This window comes from Seriola dumerili, unplaced genomic scaffold (assembly GCF_002260705.1).
Source record: "Seriola dumerili isolate Sdu_G_001 unplaced genomic scaffold, Sdu_1.0 BDQW01001731.1, whole genome shotgun sequence".
NCBI lineage: Eukaryota > Metazoa > Chordata > Actinopteri > Carangiformes > Carangidae > Seriola > Seriola dumerili.
The window spans coordinates 126307-147090 of record NW_019175986.1 but is presented as its reverse complement, the minus strand read 5'-3'; the positions used below and the strand labels follow the sequence as shown (position 1 = coordinate 147090).

General features: G+C 41.7%; 1 protein-coding gene across 2 annotated transcripts; it reads left to right on the top strand.

Moving 5' to 3' along the window:
- The first annotated feature begins 6309 nt into the window (after nt 1-6309).
- LOC111238889 (egl nine homolog 2-like) lies at nt 6310-20490 on the top strand. Of its 2 annotated transcripts, none has more exons than XM_022768602.1 (6): nt 6310-6583; nt 7441-8815; nt 17710-17829; nt 18131-18267; nt 19321-19388; nt 19532-20490. In XM_022768602.1, exons 2-6 carry the CDS (start codon nt 7532-7534, stop codon nt 19582-19584), a joined length of 1662 nt encoding a protein of 553 aa, XP_022624323.1. In that variant the 5' UTR covers nt 6310-6583; nt 7441-7531; the 3' UTR covers nt 19585-20490. The 2 variants fall into 2 exon arrangements, with proteins under 2 accessions (XP_022624323.1, XP_022624322.1); XM_022768601.1 differs by having other exon boundaries at nt 7301-8815.
- The last annotated feature ends 294 nt before the right edge of the window (nt 20491-20784 follow it).

Genomic DNA, 20784 nt, shown 5'->3' with positions numbered 1-20784 from the left:
CAGCTTATAACAGTATGATTATTTCTCAATGATATTTGCCATATGTAACAATAATATATTCCTGAAAAGGATACTTCACCTCATTGATGCACATATTATCATATTATTGTTTTGAGGAATAATGAAAATAAAGTATTGGCATGTAATGCAAATATATGCATAGCCCTTACATACTGTATATACAAATATGTTGTTATGAATTATAAAATGTAACATTATATATATATATATAAATAGATGTTGCTGTACCATAAGAGTTGATTTACTTTTCTCCAAATCCTAACATGTAACATTAAGTTAAGGATTTTTCAAGCTTTTCACAGAATAGTGATTCTTGTCATTAACTGCAAAGATCATCAACCTTCTTTAAAGTCATGTTCATCCCTGTAACTTAAAAAAGAAAATGCCTTTCACCTTTTTGAATGTGCATCAGTAACAGAACCAAAGATTGTGGATTTGTGTGCTTCTTTTTGATATGTCCAAAGTATTTATTTTTATCATATTGTGGTGACACACACACACACACACACACACACACACACACACACACACACACACACACAGGTTTGCCGGGTGTGGTCTAGGCTTCCCAGGATGCTGTCCAGGACAAACTATATTTCCTGATCATGGAAAGGGCATGCGTGGAAGTGTGTGTGTCTGTGAAGGGTGGAGGAGAAGGCTAACTGTGAACATGTGGCACTTTATCTTAAACTATCTTAAGCAAGTTATTCTGCATACTTGTGCACTCATGGGAATGTATCCGTGCAACCAACAATGTTGAAAGTCAAAAGGTTCCTATTAGCTATTACCCCTGACTTTGTTCAGTGTGTTTAGACAGTGTTCCGAAAGTCACCATTAAAGCAGGAGGTCTGTATCAAAAAAGGAATTTGGCCAATGTGTCAGTGTCTGGACTGTAGCAACACCAATAAACACATTTTCAGTTCTCTTGGACTGGATTTCTCCTTTCCAGGAATTTTATCATGTCAGTGAACTCACCTGAAATTTGCACGAACCTTAGCCAGAATTAGACATTGCTTGTTCCATCTCAACCCTTGATGAAGAGACAGATCTTCTTAAATACAGAATAGGATTAGTAGCAGCAGACTCAGCTGAGAAATTCAGTCTCTATCTGTTTTGGATGGACAACAACATGACTGGGCAAAATGGAAGTATATAGGACCTGAAATGACAACATCAGCTACATTAATGCGCAATGTGATGTACATGAACAAATAATGAACATGCATTGACAACAGTGTACCAATCTGCACTGCAAAAACACTGTAAACTGCAGTACCGCACTAAGAGTGTATGTTGATATGTTAACTATCACTTTCTGATTTACTTTTATAACATTTTTGCTGATGCTAATGATGACTTTTTTTTCATACCATTTCATGGACTAACTGTATTTCGGGGTCACTTTTGATTAAAAGTGCAGTGTGGACAGAACAGTTTAGGCATTTTAACTGCAGACAGAAAATTCCTCTATATCTCTGAGCTATTTTGAGGAAGGCTAGCTGCACAGTTGATCCTCAAATTCCCTTGCCTTTCTACTTCTCTAACCCCTATCACTCTGTCCTCTGCGCTTTTCACTCACTCTCTTTTCCCTTTGCTCTCATTTCCTCAATTTTACTGTACAAACCTTTCAAACTCTATAGTTGGGCATTGTGCAAGTCTGAATGATGGGTCTCATGATGCTTGTATGTGATGAAACAATTTCTCACAGAAATTGCTTTGACATAAAGAGCTTCCAATCTCAACTTATCTTATAATATATAAGTCTATATATATATATATATATATATATATATATATATTTCCTTCTTGAGTCTTCAAATCTAACTTCTTCTCTTCGGCTGCCCCATACCTCCATCACACCTTTTTTTTCACATACTGTACATTGTCTCTTCATTTTCTTTTCCCAGATCACTCTCTTCTTCTCTCACACCCATTTCTTTAAAAAAAACAAAAAAACTAATTGACACCCAAGTGCCACTGTCTATTTTTAAAGTGATCATCTGACTGGCATGACCTTCATCATTTGTGCTGTCATGCATCCACACACACTGGGCATTTCACTAAGTAAGTGAATTGAATGAAAAGCCAAACATTTGTAATGTTCCATTTCTAGAGCATAACCTGATTGTGTACATTTGAGACTAACACTATAAAACAGTAAAAAAAAAACAAATATAATTTCAGCCAACAAAAAGTTGAGAATCATAATATTTTGTTTCCAACAATAGTTTCACGAACAAACCAGAACTGTTGAATGTTTTTTAATATTGGCCAGCGAAAAACAAAATAAGCAAGTCTACTTATAGGCCTCAGCTATGTGTTGACTCTTTGTTGTTCTCTCTGCTTGATTCCTGTGGTGTCAACAGAAAAGAGGAAAGGGAGAGAGAGAGACCGAGAGAGACAGATAGAGGGACAGAGAGAAGGAGGAGGAGGAGATGTGTATACGTGCAGAGCTGCACTAGTCTGTGTTACACAGTCTGGGGGATTCCAGCCAGCTGCGTTGGGAGCACTGACCTTGGCAAAGAGTACACTGTTTTTCAGTCCCTGGGACAAACAAGTGTTAGATACGAGTGTCAACTGGTCAGCAGACAAATGATTTACTGACATTAATATACAGAGAGAAGTTACTGTTTAAAATGTCAGGGTGCCACATTGAACAAATACACAAGAATAAATAAAACTAAAATATTTTATGGATATACAGGTGTGCTGTTTTCAACTCATTTATGTAATTTTGTCACATTTCATTACATAAAATATGCATTGTAAGTTATTTTGAGAGAAAATACTATGATGTACCAACACTACAGGATACAGGATGGGAAGCTGTCGGGGTTATTTAATGTTGCAGGTGTGTGAATGTGTGTGTTTCCAAGCTTGTTTTTTCCTTTAATTATGGCACAGCTTTGCTTTTGATCTCCTGGTACATGGGAGCCCTGATATATTTTGAGGCAGCTTGTTTTCTCTGACCATAACTCTTGTCTCGATGACATTGTTGGAGCCCACATCACGGCCTAATGGCTTGCACATGTGTGTGCTTGTATGCATGTGTTATACGACCATCTATGTCTGCTGTAATCAAGTTGGCGTTCAGTTCTGTGGCAGACATTTCATATTTTGGGGGCTGTTCAAACATTACCTTGGGCAATGCGGGAACTCAGTACATATTCTCCCCTACAATCAAAGCCAAATAATGAATCATCCTTCATCTCTCACTGCTATGAAAACAATGGTATCATTCTTACAGTAATACCTGACCGCTGTGGTGGCTTGGCAGTTGCAAAACCTGGAGAGATTGCATTATTTCTTGTCAGATTTACTTACCATGTAGGTTGCATGACTTGACAATGAACTCATTAAGCAAATATTGAGTGGTAAGAATTTCCTTTGTCCCCTTAAGCACACTAAGCCTAAGTATGGTCAGCCTTTGGCGGAGTCAAAGAGAACTTCCTGGTCACATCTTTTCCAAATCACCTATAAAAATTTGTCACACCTCCATATCAGCAACAATAAAACATACAGTGCGCACTGTACATCCTTGATGTGCTGCTGTCAGTTGAGCTTCAACATCAATAAAATGGTTATAAAATGATCTGTAACTTCATTGTGGTTCCCTGTTGTCATCATGTGGCGGATGTACTGAGATGATTAACAGAAACACAATCTACTACCCACTGATGAAACGTTTCCCAAGCAAGTTCCCTATTAGCTGAAACCAATCAATATATAATTATTCATGCTAGTACAAAAATATTTGTTGCTATTTCTTGCATCCACCCACAAACCAGAGTCCTATTTTATAGTTTTTTCATGACTGATGAATCACTGGTTGTTTCCTGTGTGATTTCTTTCTCACTGAGTTTCTTTTTACCCTGTTAACCTAGAAGGAACCAGAAATCTTATTCAGCGCACATATCATGAAGAATTAATCCCATCACTCAAAATGTTACATGTCAACAAATCTTCCCAGGCTTGCCATTGAGTTCTGCTGAATGCTGTTTACAGCCCAGTTGTGACCAGAATCTTGACCAAAAAATGATCTTTTCACCTGGACAGATGCCACCCACATTGGTACAATAAAATCTCAAATCATATTTTGATCTCTGACTGTGATGTGGTCTTTGCTTGACTGAGTTCAATGACTCAACAAGCATGTGGTCAGACACAATCGATCCAAAGCCTGATGAGTCTGTTAACCCCAACTCCCCTTCAGCTTCTCTACTACTCCATGTTGTTGATCCTCCGCCCCATGGAGCGTGCTTAAAGGAACAGTTCAAAATTTGAGAGATTTGGTTTATTCATTTTCTTGTCGAGATTCAGATGAAAAGCTCAACACCACTCTCACGTTTGTATAATAAATATTAAGATACACCAGTTGGTTCATTTAGCTTAGAACAAACACTGGAAACAGGGTGAAAGAGCTAGTCCGTCCAAAGGTAAAAAAATCCACCTACCAGCACCTCTATGTGCTCTAAAGCCTCGTTGACTGCTTGTGCTGAAGATCAATGTGTAGTTTTATTAACATACCATCATACATGTTTGTATGTGCACTTATGTATACAGCATACTTACATGCATACCTGCTGATGTGTGAGCGCCCCCAGCACTTTGCTGGACTGCTCCCCATGGTCCACCTATAGTATATAGGCTGAGATAGGGCTGCAGTGGAAGCAACAGATGGATGTGGCATGTCAGTGTTGTGTCAATACATTCTGGCCCTAATCCCTCAGGGTGAGGCACTAATCCAGCACCCTAACCCCTGGCCTGGCTTCATCAGAGCACATTACCTCACTTCCTCCTGCCACACAAACATATAGGTGGACAATAATGTGTCGAATGTAAGGAAAGTTAAGCAAGCCTGGGGTTCAGTGTCCAGGACAGAGTGTCCAGTAACAGACACGTCAAAAAGTACTCACTCCCAGTACTGATAAAAAATGGCGGCAAACCATATAAACAATACATATGCAATAAAGATTGAAAAATGCATAGGAAGAGGAAAATGCAACACTTTCAAATTCAGGTAAAAAAAACAACTAAACAAAAACATAAGTGAGACGTTAAGGATACAAACCACAGAACAGATAAAGCAGACTTTGTGCATATGGATGTGTATATGTGTGTATGTATGTATTATATATGACTGTGTCTGCACCAACATATGGTATAAAGCTGTGAGACTGTAAATATATGCATATTATGTAGGCGGCCACGCATGTGGCTGATGAATTTTATTCAAAACCTACTCAAAATTCACATCTTTTTTTTTTTTTAAGCCATCGTGTCACTGATGTACTGAAAGATTTTGTCACATTGCAGGTACAGTATCCACGCATACTGAGCTGCTGTGGAGTTGGCACTGACCTTTTGATTCCTAACAATGGCATGATATTTTGAATCATAATTCCAGTAGAAAAGATAATACAAAACTTATTTTCAATGTCTAAAAATTCAGTGTTGTGATGCATCTAAGTACATTTGCTCAAATACTCTACTTAAGTACAAGTATACCAGTGTTTCCATTTTATGCAACTGTTTACCTCTACTCCACTACTTTTCAGTGGAAATACTAGTTACTCCGCTTTTGTTGTTATTTTACAGATTAAAAATTTGAATACAAAACGTGGTAAATTTATAAAACAATTATTCGTTGCTATAGATTAAACTATCCAAACATATATATATATATATATAAGCGATATAAATATATTGGTTCCACTCAACCATAAGGAGCATTTTCAAGTGTAATTTTCAATGCAGGACTTTTACTTGCAATGGTGTAGTTTCAGTGTGGACTGCTTCTCTTACTACAGTGAATAATGTGAATGCTCAGTATTTATATAGGGGACTATAGTGGGATTGCAGTGGTTCCATAAGTGTTGCTTTTATGCTGACAGTGGTATATGGGCTATTGCCTTTAGTGTCAGTTTGCAGAGACATGCTTATTATGTGTAACACAAAAGGTCTGTCATAATTATGAATAAGTAGGCATGTAAACGAATAAATAAGACGACCCCAGTTGCAGAAATACAAATCATAGCAGCTATGCAGAATATTTATACAGGACTGTCTTGCAGAGGGCTGTAGTCATACATAGCTTAACAATATAGAAAATGTTAATGGGCGGTGTCTGTACAGTTTCAGGTCAGCCGTAGTAGTGGTCACATGGCCTGTGTGTGTAAATGACAGGAGAGAGAGAGAAAGGGAGAGGGAGGGAGAGAGAGAGAACGGGCTGCGGGAGGAGGGGGAGGAGCGAGGTGGTGGTGGTGGGGGGGGAGAGACAGACACAAACTAGGGCCACTCGCCGACACAAGAGAGCACTTTTTTTTTTTTTGGTGATAGAGGGGACCCCGTGTGGCTCCGAGCATCTGTTTCCGTCCCTCTGTTGGGTTTAATGTGTCAGGCCGGCGTTGGTTCGCCGTCACCCCCCTGGATATTATTTATAACCGACAAGAAAAATTGGATGGGACGCGCACACGGGCAAGACAATCCCGGAAATAACATGCGTACTCTCAGCCTGTCACGTACGCTCACTGAGGATTTGCATTGCTGTAGGCTGCCGTAGGTAAGCAGTGGACTGTGGTCTCCTGGAGGGGGGGGGTTACTTGCTTGTTTGACATTATTAGCCGCATATTCAGTTTATTTTACACTCTGAAATGTGCGTTTCAACTAAAGTAATACATTCGTGTGATCTTATTCTCAGTTGTTATGGACGGACCTAAGCATTAGGCTGCTAAGTTGGCAATGAGTAGCTGACAAAGGCGAGAGAGAAATATTTTAATGGCTGTTTCATCGAAGTCTCATATAAATTCTAACGGTATAAGACTCTATTTAAAGTAGATATTTTGTATTTCGTGTCTACTTTCTTATTTTAGTCTAATTCGATGTAAACAGCCTGTAAGTCAAAGTGAGTTTTTGTTGAACTGAGTGTTTTGCTTTCTTTTTAATGATTAAAACTCAGCTATAGAGCTAGAATAGCCTAAATATTGTAACCTGAAGAAGAGATGCACTTAATTTTAATTTAATGACAGTTCAACAGCTTATGATTATGTTGTTGTTGTTGATGATGATGATGATGATGATGATGATATAGGCTGTAATCCTGTTACATTGCACTTTTTTCTTGCCCCAGTTAAAATGTTTTCAGTTGGCCTGTATAAATACTGTATAGGCATTGGTGACACCATAAAATAGTGTAGATTTATTTACTTGAGCTCACTGTGACAAGTGGCCTGCTCTGTGCTATTAATAGGCCTAAAGTGTATCATTTTACTCTCCACAGATATCCTACACTGCCTCAAAATGTTTATAAGACGGATACAAATAAATACACAGATCGAGAGTATTAAATGAGAGTAATTGGTGAAATAAGAGCCACTAGAAGAGGACTTGGACATGAAACTTATTCTCTCTGTGTGGCAGAGCTCCTCTCCATCGGAGAAAAGCAGCGGCTGAGCTAGAAAATGAAGAGAGGACGTGAGCTACGTGCGCATCCAGCAGATGACGAGATGAAATGGAGAGCTTGGGACACACGGACCTTTTAAACCCAAGCTCTTCCCGCGGATCCGTCGCAGTTTCAGCCTCGCAGGAGGGAAGGACGAGCGGCCAGCAGTTCGCCTGTGGACCGGCAGAGATTCACCACACGTACCGAGCGGACATGGGGCTGAACGGCTTCTGCGCGGCGCCGGTCGGGAGTCCAACGGCCGCGGAGTTACTCGCGGGTCTGGCCTCTCAGACCGACTCCCCTGGAATCACAACCCCAACGAAGCAGTCCAAAACCGGCGTGCCGCTCTACAACGGCGGGGTGGTGTCTCCGTTTGCCACCGTGGAGGGGAGCCACGCAGGCGTCTTGGCTCACACACCAAACGGTTACCCGGCACAAATGAAGGGGGCTGCGGGGGTAACTGCCGGCCCCATGTACCCCATCACCAGCAGAGCCTGTCTGGTGGAGAATGGGGAAAGGACAGCTCATGAGAAGTGCCCTTTATTGATGAGGAGGATCAATGGTGACCTGAAAGGCAGGCAGATGCAACAACAGAAACGGAGGGGTGGGGAGAACCGGGACACGGGGTCAGAAACTCTTAATGGTCCCATGGTAGGGTCACCGGGGTTAGGGGGTTCTGTGGAAGCTGCTTTTACGGCAGGAGACTCGGACTTGAAGAGGAGAAGGTTAACAGAGGGAACTGTTGGCCACAAATCTTCAGAGGCTTCCAGAGTGGCCCGAGCAGTCGCCCCCCACATGGTCACTGTCAACTGCAGCAACAGTTCCCATAGCAACCAAATGACTATCAATAATGTGCACTGTGTCACTCCCCAATCTCCCTTCACCCCTCCTGCCCCTCACACTAACCAGCACAACGGACATAAGGTGGCCTCCTCAGGCCTGCCAGCTGCACCCAGCCAGATCTCCCCAGTGGAGGCTAACGGCATCCCGACCCCACCAGCACCTGCAGGGGCTGGCTGGTCAGCAGAGCGCATAGCCCAGCAGTACATCGTCCCCTGCATGAAATACTATGGCATCTGTGTGAAGGACAACTTCCTGGGCCCTCAGCTGGGCGACAGGGTCCTGGAGGAGGTGGAGGTCCTAAACCGCAGTGGGAAGTTTCGTGGCGGGCAGCTGGTGAGCCAGAAGAGCATTCCCTCTCGCAGCATCCGGGGTGACCAGATCGCCTGGGTGGAGGGACGCGAACCCGGGTGCCAGAGCATCGGGGCGCTGATGGCTCACATTGATGAGGCCGTCATGTACAGTGCTGCCAATGGACAGCTGGGGGACTGTGTCATCAACGGACGCACTAAGGTGAGAGGAGGCGCAGGGCGGGGACAGGTGGGGGTCAGGGGTATGTTTTCAAGCCACATGCCAGAGAAAACACAGGCTACAAGAAATGCCGATGTAGGAGTGTCAGCCCGACGACATCATTAAATCTGGGCATGTGGCTGGTTGTGTCATGTCTGCTCTGCTCCATCTTTGCTTCCTTAATGCCGACATGCAGGCGGGCAAACACACTCACACACACATGCACTCACACCTCAGTGGGAGAGCAAACACAAAGTCAGGTAGGATGTCAGGATGAGCTCTGCTGTGTATCTGGCACGTTAGCTTGATAAGGGGGGCTGTGGGCTGAACCTTCCTCCTAACCTGACCCTGTGTCTGGGTTTAGGCCTGCCTAAGTTTGCCCCTGTCCCTGCCTTCATACCACTTGTACCCAGGAGGAAAAAAAAAACAAACTCTGGCGCTGTATCTCCTCTGCCATCACTATAACTCTGCCTTTGAAGACTTTTTCTATCACTCCTTTCACCCATACAAACATGGCACTGGTGTGGTAGGGAAGTGCATTTTTTTTTGTTTGTTTGTTTTCGTTATCTCATATCTCATGCCACGTGAGCTGCATGTTTTCTCTTTATTTTACAGTGACTACACTACACGCCTCGGTTTCTCTTTATCATTGATATTTTTCAAATGCCATGCACAATTACCACTGAAGATAGTTACCTAAACACTAAAAAGGGACTAACTATCATAATCCCTTTTCGTCTTAGTCCACAGGCAGTCGTTCTCAGTGTCCTGGACATAGTTGTGGACATTGTCTTCAGGACAGAGAACCCCCTCACCCCCCTTTACTCCCCTGTAGAGATACATCCTGGGTTATCTGAGCCAGGTAATGTCAGTGACCCATGATGATTGAAGTCTGGTTTATCCTCCCTGCTGAATATGTGCAAAAGAATGAAAAACACTCAGATTAAGAACTTGTTTGTCAGTCTTTCTGTCTGTCTGCCTGTCTGTCTCTGTCTGTGTTGGTGGCTCTGTATTGTGTTTTTCGGGATCTCCTGTAGTGTCATGGCCTGTTTCCCTACCCTAGCTGTGATTTAACCAATACATGCCAGTCTAGTCTGTTTCCCAAAATGTTCTCAGTGTTTCAGCAAGCCCCCTTTGTTCAGTAAAGATTCACGGTATAACAGATCCAGACAGTGCATGTTGGTGTGGTTTGAAATATTTGTCAGCAACTTTACTTCATAAATGTTAACTCAGCATTCAGCTTTTAATTGCAAATTGCCAAATGAAAGCCCAAAAAAGTGGTGAAAGAGAGTGAAATATTTGTATAGTAATGATTCACTTCAATTAAGCAGTTTGGCAGTTTTACACAGGTTAAACTGCTACGTCCCATGTGGAAAATAAATCCAGGGGGGCTCTTAATGAATGTCATGTCTGATCTGATCTGAAAAGTAGAAACAACATTACTGCTCCCCGTGGGGGAAATTAAGTGAAAGCTGTTACCTGCAAGCTGGCAACCCCCAGGTCTACTTCTACAGTCTTAATCAACAGAGCTATGAATGAGACTATTGGGTGAATGTTTAAAGATATATGTGCTGCATTTATGTAAAACTACATCCCATCATGTGTGGGTTGCCTCTCTACCCATCTCCATACTTGATTGAATCGTTGGCAGTATTTCCTCCCCTCCTTTCTAATGTACTGCCCGACAACCTCATTCACCCCATCTGTTTAACGTCACATGCAGCACCTTGCCCTGCAAGTCTAGTCATTTACATAAGCTTTAAGCAGTGTTTGAACAGGGGCTGGTTGGGTCTACCTCACATCAGCAGCCTTTGCTCTCTTGAACGTGGGCTGACTGTGCTGCTTTCTTGCCAAAGTCACGCCTAGTCTGAGCTCCGACAAAATGACAGCAAAGCGGGAAAGTTAATTGACTAACTTCATATATATATATATATATATATATATATATATGTTGTATATACATATATGTCTCATTTTTCAAGACCTATTCTGAAGTTCCTCTGCAAATCTGCACTTTAGAGGAGCCTCTGCCTACTCTTGAGTTGAATTTTCCTGTGCACATACAACGTCTCTGAGGAAAGGATCTACTCTAAAAACTGAGGAAAAGTACTCTAACGTTGTTCGATTGCAGCTATGCTGTTCATCCGTGCAGGCTGCAATGAAGTGAACACAAAAATGTGTTGACGCAAGTTTCTGTCATTGGTTCACTTGGAGAGGTGCTTTTATGGAGGTCAGAAAACATGTAGAAGTGCATAGAAAAAGTTACCTGGGAAGGAACAGTGTTTCAGAATGAGATAAGTTTACATTAGATTGTTTTGGTCTATAGGATGCCATGCTGTGTTGAGCTATTACCTACTAAGCTAATAATTATCTCTTATGTGGCATGACGATGACTAAACTGAGCGATTACCAGGTAAAAATGTTAGATTACCACACACCAACTCATCCCTTGCCAGTTCGCTTGATTTGCCCTTGGTACACTAAAAAAAGGAAAAAAAAAAAAAAAAAAAAAAAGTTCAGTGCCGCACAGTACAAAATGTTCTGGCTGGGTGTTCCTGTGAAGGAGTGCAGGAGACAGCATAGTGATAGATACAGTGATGGTAGACTGAATGAGGGAGAGAGAGAGGAAGTGATAGGAAAAGAAAAGAGGAGGATCTGGGAGGAGTACAGCTGGATAGAAGGTCACTGCGTCTTTTCCGTCCTTCTCCTCTTTGTCCAGCAACAATTATCCCTCTAACCGTATTTTCCTTAATTTTTTCATTTTCCTTCTTGTCTTTTATTCTGACCTCCTTTTCCTCTCCCCTGTCCTTTACTTCACTCCCTTTCTCCTTTGTCTTATCAGCCCCCTTGTTCGCTACTTGGACAAAATATTTCCCAGCCGTTACCGTGGTAACAGGCACATACAGAGTCGAGCTGCGCATTGTGTATAAAAGAGATGGAGAGAGAACTAGAGGGGCTGGCTTTGCCCAAAATAATGCCTCACCAGCAGTGGGTAATATTTTTGTACCCTGTCTACCGTTAGTCAGCAGGGGCCAGGTTTTGCAGCCTTTGAGACGTACACTGGGAAGGATTAACGTGTTAACAAAAGGTGCAGTAATTCAGTCAATATAGTGCAAGATGATGGTGGGTAAGTCTTGTATTATGGGGAAGAGCCAAACAACCCAGCGTCGGGAATAAGATATATGAAGGGGGAGGGGATAGACTGGAGGTGAGCATGGAAGGGAGTGGAGGATTGGGAGCACGGAGTGGGAGGATGGTGTTGAGCAAGAGTGAGAAAGGGCGATGCAGCAGGAGCTTCAGCATAATGAGAATGTCTGCTGCAGCAGCAGTGTGTCCTCAGATGCCCCTCCTAGAGCTCAGCAGTGCTACCGTGCAGGCAGGCGTCAGAAGTCGTACACTATCATACACAATACAGCCACAGAGCTAGCTTGCTTGAATGTACAGTATAGATGGACAGATAAATTTGCTGTTTTGTTATTCATTTAGTTTCCTTTCAGACAATTCAGAGGGCAAACAGCTCCAGTGGTAAAAAAATTGAAGACTGTCATATAATTATTACTGGTTAAATAATGGTACTGCTAATTATTTGGACATTCCCCTGGTGCGGTACCGACCTATTATTTCAAATGCACCACTGCTGTTAGTGCCAGTCTAGTGGATCAACAGAATATTGATCGGCAACAATTTCATAATAGATTGATCATTTCAGTTATCTGTATGCCAAATATTCTCTGGTTCCATCATCTATAATGGGAAGATTTCTCTGTTTTATGTCAGTGTAAACTGAATATCTTTGGGGTTTGAATTGCTGGTCTGGTGAAACAGGCAATTAGAAGACATCACCATGGACCCTTGGAAATTATACTTCCCAGATTAAAGGTACAGATAGCAGTTAGAAGTTAGAGGAAGAAGTTAGCTGACTACCAAAAACAGCAAACAGAGCAGTAACTTGAGAGTATTTAAGCCTTTCATGTATCTGTGCAACCCATTCTCTACCAACATCTGGACGAGGGATGTTATGATGCCAGAAATTTGTTGGTCGGTACCAATATTCGTTATTATATATACATTCGCTACTATAGCGCGCGCACACACACACACACACACACACACCCTTCCATATAGTCGGTGTCCAAGCAATTGACTAACATGGTAACAGACCAATAGTGTGAAAATATTCATTTAAAACATTGTTGTTATATTTTGTCAGCCTACCAACATAATGAGCTATCACTGCATAAGCCTAAACAATATAATGTTAGCCTTTGTGAACATTGTGTTTGGAGCATTGGTAAAACACATTCTAACCATCACAATTTGTAATCTAACAACCGAAACTAACACACCCTGAATTCTGGTTACATATCCGGATGCCCGTCTTTGCCTTGCTCAGATACGCTTGAGGTGTTTCCTCCTTTCATCTGAACTGCTCTGTGACACCGTTTGCATACTAGCTTTTGGTTGTCTATATAGCTTATCCCTGATGATCTGCCTCAAATGCAACAACTCAGTGTGTTTTTTTTTTCCACATGCTGCACTCTAGTTGGTGCTGTAGGCTGATATTTTATAACCTTAGTGATGAAACCCTCTTATGGTAAAAAGTACACCTGCCTTTAAAACACACAGATCAGTTCTCTCAGTAAGTCTAGACCAGTCTACCGATATTGTTTATGTTGCAGTAAAGCCAGATAAGCGGCTGTGAGTTACTTGGATCAAAGGGTTGATTATTATGTCCTCACCGAATCCAGACTCACTCCAGTTCGTACTCACTCACTCACACACACACACACACAGTCTGTCTTTAAGTTGCCAGTGATATCCTACTCCCAGATAACTTTTAACCAGCTTATAGAAGCAGTAACCCAGAAGTGAATCTAGCTTGAGTAATAGGCGATGACATGAACCAGGAAGAGCAGGTCAGATAGAAGCTGGCAGTGACAAAGCAGTTCATCATAATTCAGTTTAATGCACTCAGACTTTTATCCCCTTCACTTCACTCAAATTCAATCTTTTAGAAACTATTAATAATAACTGATCCTGATTGATATCGCGTCATTCAAGCTGCTTGTGAGTAATCAGCTGTGGAAATGAAGTAAGATGGCGGTGCTGCTCGACAATTAGTGACTCAACTGGTTTCAACCCAAGAGATGGCAAACATCTGGTTTCCAATAACGCACGAGGCTTCAGGGCTGTCCCAACTGTGAAATTTTTGTCTAGTTCTTTGTTCTGTTATGTCATAGTCACGTTGATCTGTTTTCATCTGATTTGATTGAACAAAATTACTCATCAGTTATTATATTAAAAAAAAAAAAAGAAAAGAAAAAAAGAACAATAAACCTCACAATTTACTGACAGAAATATCTCGGTAACAAGATTTCATCAGCGGCTGTCCCGTTCCTCCTAAAGCATTTTTACCACACTGCCTTTGTTTAGAAGAGGGATTTATTAATGTTCTATCCATTTAGTAAACAGTCTACAGCTTAACAGCCACCTTAGCATCTTAAATCTCTATCGCAGTAGTTTGCATGATATACACATTCAAATGAGAGTTTTTTTTTTTTTTTTAACTGCAACATCTACTTCAAGGTTTTAATCCCGGAACGATCACAGAACCAAAACTGCCACCAAAACCCCACAATGAGAATTTTTGTTCCCACAACTCCCCTCACTGTCTGCCATCATCGCAGTCTACCAGCAACATCCTCACCTCTGTTTTAACCCCTGCTCCCTCCCACACACATACATAAGCTCTCTCTCTCTCTCTTTCCCACTCCTTTAAATGCCTGTATTTGTTCAGCCTTATCTAGCCCCTCTCCCCCTCCTCACCCCTCTCTCCACCATCATTCCTCTTATCAGAATATGCGTGCAGCATTGGAGTTTATTTTTGCTCTCGTCCAGAACAGATTGTTCTGCCTGCCCAGCCATCACCTTGACAGCCCGGGTATGTACCCGGCGCTGCCATTAGGGCGTTAATGCTGGTGCCTGGCAGACAGGTGGTTGGTGCCAATTAGACTTAAACTTACTGTGGGCACTGATCTCAGCAGAGATGAAGGAGCGAGGAGGGCAGAAATTACAGATAGGATCGAGACGTGCTGTGTCACGCTGTGTGTGTGTGTGAAGGAGAGTGAAACACTGTGGATGTATAAGAAACAACTTTTTTTAACGCCTGATTTAGAATAAATGTCATAACCTTCTTCCTCCTAAATTATATGCCTGTGTGTGTGTGTGTGTGTGTGTGTGTGTGTGTGTGTGTGTGTGTGTTTATGCTGCAGGCTAGGGCTGAGCTGTCTGGTTTGGCATAGTACATCTTAATTGTGGTTAATTGCAGTTGCTAAGACTGTTAGCAGTTTAAAAGTACATGCACACCCAAAATAATCACTCTTGTTCCTTATATGTGTGTATAGAGAAAATCAACCCTGAATACTGTCCTTTTTTTGTTTATTTAATGAAGGATTTATGTAGTTGTTTGTTCTCAGTATTGAAGAGTCATATGATAACAAACTGTCCACCAGTATATTCACTCTGACACAGGGATTGCTGGCATGAAAATAAAACCTGTGAACCCTTACTTCTGACATTTTGCAACGTGGTGGGGTTAAAACCATCTAATAACCAAATACTGAAAAGAAAACTTTTCATGACAGCAGTCATTGTAACAGAGTGGACATTTTTCCTTGTGTGTTTTGAAACGATATGAAAACAGCATTTTACTGTGATTAATAAATGTTGATCGTGAACATCTAGTTCCTATGAAACAGAACTTGTCTAAACAAGTTCCTGGCAGCACAAAAGGGTGTCAGCCCCCAAAAGACAGAGACTCAGCTGTTATCAATTTTGTACAAGATGAACAATTGCAGGTCACATGTAAACGTGACAGTGAGAGCAGTGTGCTAAAAGCAGACCCACTTTTGTCCTGCCACAACTTGGGATGATAGTGCAGTGGCAGCAGTTTTGAAACCTACATTGTTTGCGCCTGTGTTTTTGAATCAGTGGAATAATGTGGCACTATCAGCAGGACAAACTCATCACGTTGCCTATTTACACATGTGCACGTATGTTCTTGTGCACGTGCACAAGATACAACCAAATGGGGACACACTTTTAAAAGCATTGCTACTTGTGGTCAAGAATTCCACAGGATACCTTTAACTGAATTGTTGCTATGATATTAAATACATCCATAGTCATTTGCAAAAAACACACACACAAATGAAGAGACACAATCATAAAAATTCCAACATTAAAGGAACAACTTTTAAACAATTTTTAATAACCCCATCACTGACAGCTGACTCACAATGTAATCAGCTGACTTCCTGTGACAAGTTCCAATTACTCTAAATCACATTCGGATTACATTAATGTTTCTAATGACCGTTATGTGCGTACACATATTTCTCTTTTTCCTTTGCCTACATTTGATATGTTCATTTTGACGCAGCAGGTCTGATTGTCAGTTGGAGCCCGGAGCAAAAGGTCCGGAGGTTAATGAGCTCTGACTGTGAGCGTTGGTCAGTAATGAGAGCCGACAATGGCGGCTGAGCAGAGTCACACACACACACACACACACACACACACACACACACACACACACACACACACACACACAATACAACCAAATTCACTTGGCCGTGAATGAGGTGGGCAACACCACAAGAGGGGGAGACCGATGAGGGCAATGGGCAGCTGTCATTTTTATTTCAGCTTTACAAACAATACAAGGACAGGTGCGTGTGTCTTGGAAATCAATGTGAGCGCTCTTTGATTTCCTCAGGGTTAAGACTCTCACAGTGTAGTACTAGAGCTGAAATGATAGCGTCAGGCAAGTTAAATCGATACCGCAGCAGCGCAGAACCTGTTAGTCATGAATGATGCACTGACTCTGAAACTGGAACTTTTACTTTCCATGCAGAACAATATAAGTCAAGACAGTGACAGTATCTTCCTTTGTAGTCAGCCTGGAGACATAATACAGAAGCTATTACTCTACACGCTGCCAACAATCACCACTCGAATCTCTCTCTGCCAGCGCAGGCTGATGTCAGTCAGTAAGTGAATCAGCTGTAGACTTTTTTTGCTTTACTAAAGAGACAGAAACTGGAAACTACAGCCAGTGGAGACAGGTTGGAAGCTATTAACTGCAGCCTGAAACACATCCCTTGTTCTCAGCTCATTTTGAGTTGTAGTTTTGTCTCTTAGCTTGCAGTGCATTTACAGTCACGTGGTCTTCTAGTGGCCCTGGTGTGGAATGTGCATTGGTCGAAGAGCTCTCACGCAGGTCTTGGTTCCCTCTGACTCTCCGGAGAAAGCGGCGCTCCCCGGCTTCACCGCCTCCAACACACAGACGTCAGGCAGGGGAAATACCAGCGCGAGACCATTGTTTGAACGTGGATACTCTATCTGCAGATCGTTTCGTAGCTGGGAACAACAGCTGAACTCTGACACATTTCTCTCTGCTTCTCCCTCTCGTGACTTTGTGTGTTTTACAAATTACATGATGGAACATTATACTCAGTATGCAAAAGGAAAAGGTTCACTTTGCAGAAGTGGGAAAGCCAAATGGCGTGAGATGGACCAGCAAAAGATGGAATGTAGACCAGACGGTCTCCTTTGCATCTCCCTTGTGCTGACTGAAATTTCTAAATGCTTATTGGTCACCTGTAGCTCCTCTAACTGAAGATTGATTCATCACCTTCCAAGTGCAGCCATTCAAGACAAATAGACTCATTGCTCACACTGTCCTTTCTCTGCTTGTCAAATAATCCATGACACACATCACAGTTTATCTGGTGAACATCAACGCACATGTTGTCTAAACTTACTGCGATTCTGTTGTGATGCTGCTTATAAGTGACACCAATGCACATAATTAATGATCCTATTTCTTCTGTTTTTAGGCCATGGTTGCCTGTTACCCAGGTAACGGGGCAGGATATGTCCGCCATGTTGACAACCCTAATGGAGATGGACGCTGCATCACATGTATCTACTATCTTAACAAGAACTGGGATGTGAAGGTACATTTATTATCAATATCAGTTTAATGTTATAATATATATATATATATATATATGTATATAAAATATTCTATATAAATAATATGTAAATATGGATCATTACAAAGTGCACTAGTTCAGTCTTAAAACACACCTCATGGTGGCACAGGCTTAAATGTGCTTAAGAGTGTTTAAGCATCCTTTTAAAGGTCAGTTGGTGAAATTCTACACTAAGTAACTTGACTCAACCCTAAATACTATTCCATATTGCCACAAATATGTTGCGAGTAAGATATGGTGTTGTGTGTATTTGTCTTTGTAGAAACAAGGAGGGTTGTTGCAGATCTACCCTGAAGGCAAAAATGTGGTAGCCAACATCGAACCTCTGTTTGACCGGCTGCTCATCTTCTGGTCTGATCGCAGGAACCCACATGAAGTCAAGCCGGCCTACGCCACTCGGTTAGTAACTCTTGTACTGTCTATACAGTACAAGCACACCCACACAAATTCATATAAAGTTGTGAATTGACTTCATATTGTATGGAAAACAGACAGGACACACTCCCAATATTGCCAGTTGTTTTAGTTTGTGCTACACTGTAAATATGTGCACATGCATAAATAGCAAAATTATCATTGTTACCATCACTAAAATTATTTCCTATAAACGAGTGAACGAATGAGATTTTGAATAACTGAACACTGTTTGCCCACAAAACACAAATACAACACAACTGCATTCTCATACATTCAACCAGTTAAAAAGAGATATATAGTGGTGTAGAGAAACACTCCTGCATTTCTTCCCCTCTCCTCTCCTCTCCTCTCCTCTCCTCTCGTCTCGTCTCCTCTCCATCTGACTGCTGGGGGGCGAGGTGGGGCCGGAGGCAGGAAGTATGTGTTTCCTGAGGGGGTCGGTGGGAGGGAGTGGGGAGGAAGGTTCGATTGCACGACTCGTGCTGGAGAGGCACAGACATGAGAGACAGGAATAAACAACGCAGCCCCACAGGAGAGACTCGAAAGCGTAGAAATTAACTCTCTGCTGCCCTGGACATTCACAATCTGCTGTTCACTTATTACGACCTGTATGATGAGACATTTTTTGTAATCTATTCTCTTGATCTGGGTCAGATATTATCCTTATTTATTTATTTATTTGTTTGTTTGTTTGTTAGTTTGTTTGTTTGACCACTTCATGTGATTTTTGAAGAATTTTGTCCATTATCTCAGTTTGATTTTTCATTTTATCCATTTATAAATGGAAAAACTTAATTACTAAGATTTGAGTTTTTTTTCAGACTATTCAAAATCATTTATCAGAATAATGATTTTTTTACCAAAGCCAGTTGATGGGACTAACAAGAAAATTTTTTTTTGCCTCAAACCAAAACCCAGTCAATTTACGACACAAGAAAATATCTGTTTTCTGAACCAGAGTTATATCATGTATCCAAAAAAGATGTCAGCTCTTGACTTGCTCTTATTTTAATCTCCCCCTCTTGTGTCTTACAGCTATGCCATCACAGTCTGGTACTTTGATGCCAAAGAGAGAGCAGAGGCTAAAGAGAAATACAGACTGGGTAAGCTTCTTCACATTCATAGGTTAATGTCAGTTTAATTTTTTTCTTGCATGTTTATGCACGGTATTGCCTCTGCTTATACTTGGTGCAACTCAATGCTGTATGCGACTAATATGCTTCTTTTTCTCTTTGCTTCTCCATAGCAACAGGACAGAAAGGTGTTCAAGTGCCTGTCACTCAAAACAGCAAGACATAAATCTCATCTAATCACTGGAGAGCACTCTGAAATATTATGTGCCTTCCTGAACTGCTAATGGACATCGCGATCATAAAGGGAGACACTGTTAGACACTGTCAGTCGCCTCTGCAGCTCCACGCCACCCTTGCATTGTCAGCTGTCAGATCCACGTCACAGGCTGTGATGTCATGTTTTCCTGCCATGTGATTGGGCAGCTGATCAGAGATGCGGCAGATATAGAGCACAATGGCCTGGATAGTATGGCAAAGGTGGCAGAAGAAGAAGTAAATAACTTCGACAGTGTCACTGAATCATCTATGAAGACAACTAACTGAAAAAAACAGGCTCCATAATTTTATTTTGTTGCAGTTTTGCCTGTTCAGTTATCAGTGAAGTTGTGATGTATTGAGTAATCATAGTTTTACTCTGCTCTGGTGTCATTTTCAATACAAACACAAGGGACATAAACGATGAATCAGTGGAAAGACAGTGGGAAAAAAAAGAGGCGCAAGGAGTAGAAATCAGTGGTGTTGTGTCTGAAAATCCTTATTTCCCCTAGACTGTGATGTGGTCCCCTTGTCTCATGATGTGGGCAAGTGTGTATGTGCGGGTAATGTAAAGACAGAGACACAGGACAGAAATGGCCCACAAGGCATCAAGTGATTCTCAGCCGTCATACAGTGGAAAGTTGCCCTGTGGCACTCGTTCAGTCAGTCCTGGCTCAAGCACTAACCCTGAGCATTACAGGGATATTTACAATTTATAATCAGTGCATGAGGACAACTCTACACTGTAGTTTGACTCTGTATAGCACACTAAGTATAGTTCAAGTATTATTCCAGGACCTTATTACAACATCTGTCTAAGAATAAAAAAAAAAAAAATCTTTTGCAACAGCCTCGAAATGTGCCACAACAACCCAGAGAATCCAGCATGAATGTTTCGTTTTTTAGTAGTTGCAATGTGTGTAAACAGATTTTCAAGACTGAACCTAGACTACACAAAGCTTTTCTACATTCTTGATGTGTAGCGCTCTCTGTTTGACTGAAACACGCGGCTCACAATTGAGACAAGAGGCAAGCTGTCCAGAGACAGGGGTCAAAACAGGGTTTGATGAGTGTGTTTTGTGTGTTGGCATGTGTGTGTTTGTGTGTGTATGCTCATATCCCTGTATGCAGATTCGGCTTGACTTTTTCCTGCTCTTATCATGATGGAAAC

What these genes read in the sequence shown, in the direction of transcription:
- LOC111238889 (XM_022768602.1), top strand. Translation starts at nt 7,532, where the DNA reads ATGGAGAGCTTGGGACACACGGACCTTTTAAACCCAAGCTCTTCCCGC. An exon ending in AAGCCGGCCTACGCCACTCG is followed by an intron (nt 18,268 to 19,320) that starts GTTAGTAACTCT and finishes TGTGTCTTACAG; the next exon opens with CTATGCCATCACAGTCTGGT. An exon ending in TAAAGAGAAATACAGACTGG is followed by an intron (nt 19,389 to 19,531) that starts GTAAGCTTCTTC and finishes GCTTCTCCATAG; the next exon opens with CAACAGGACAGAAAGGTGTT.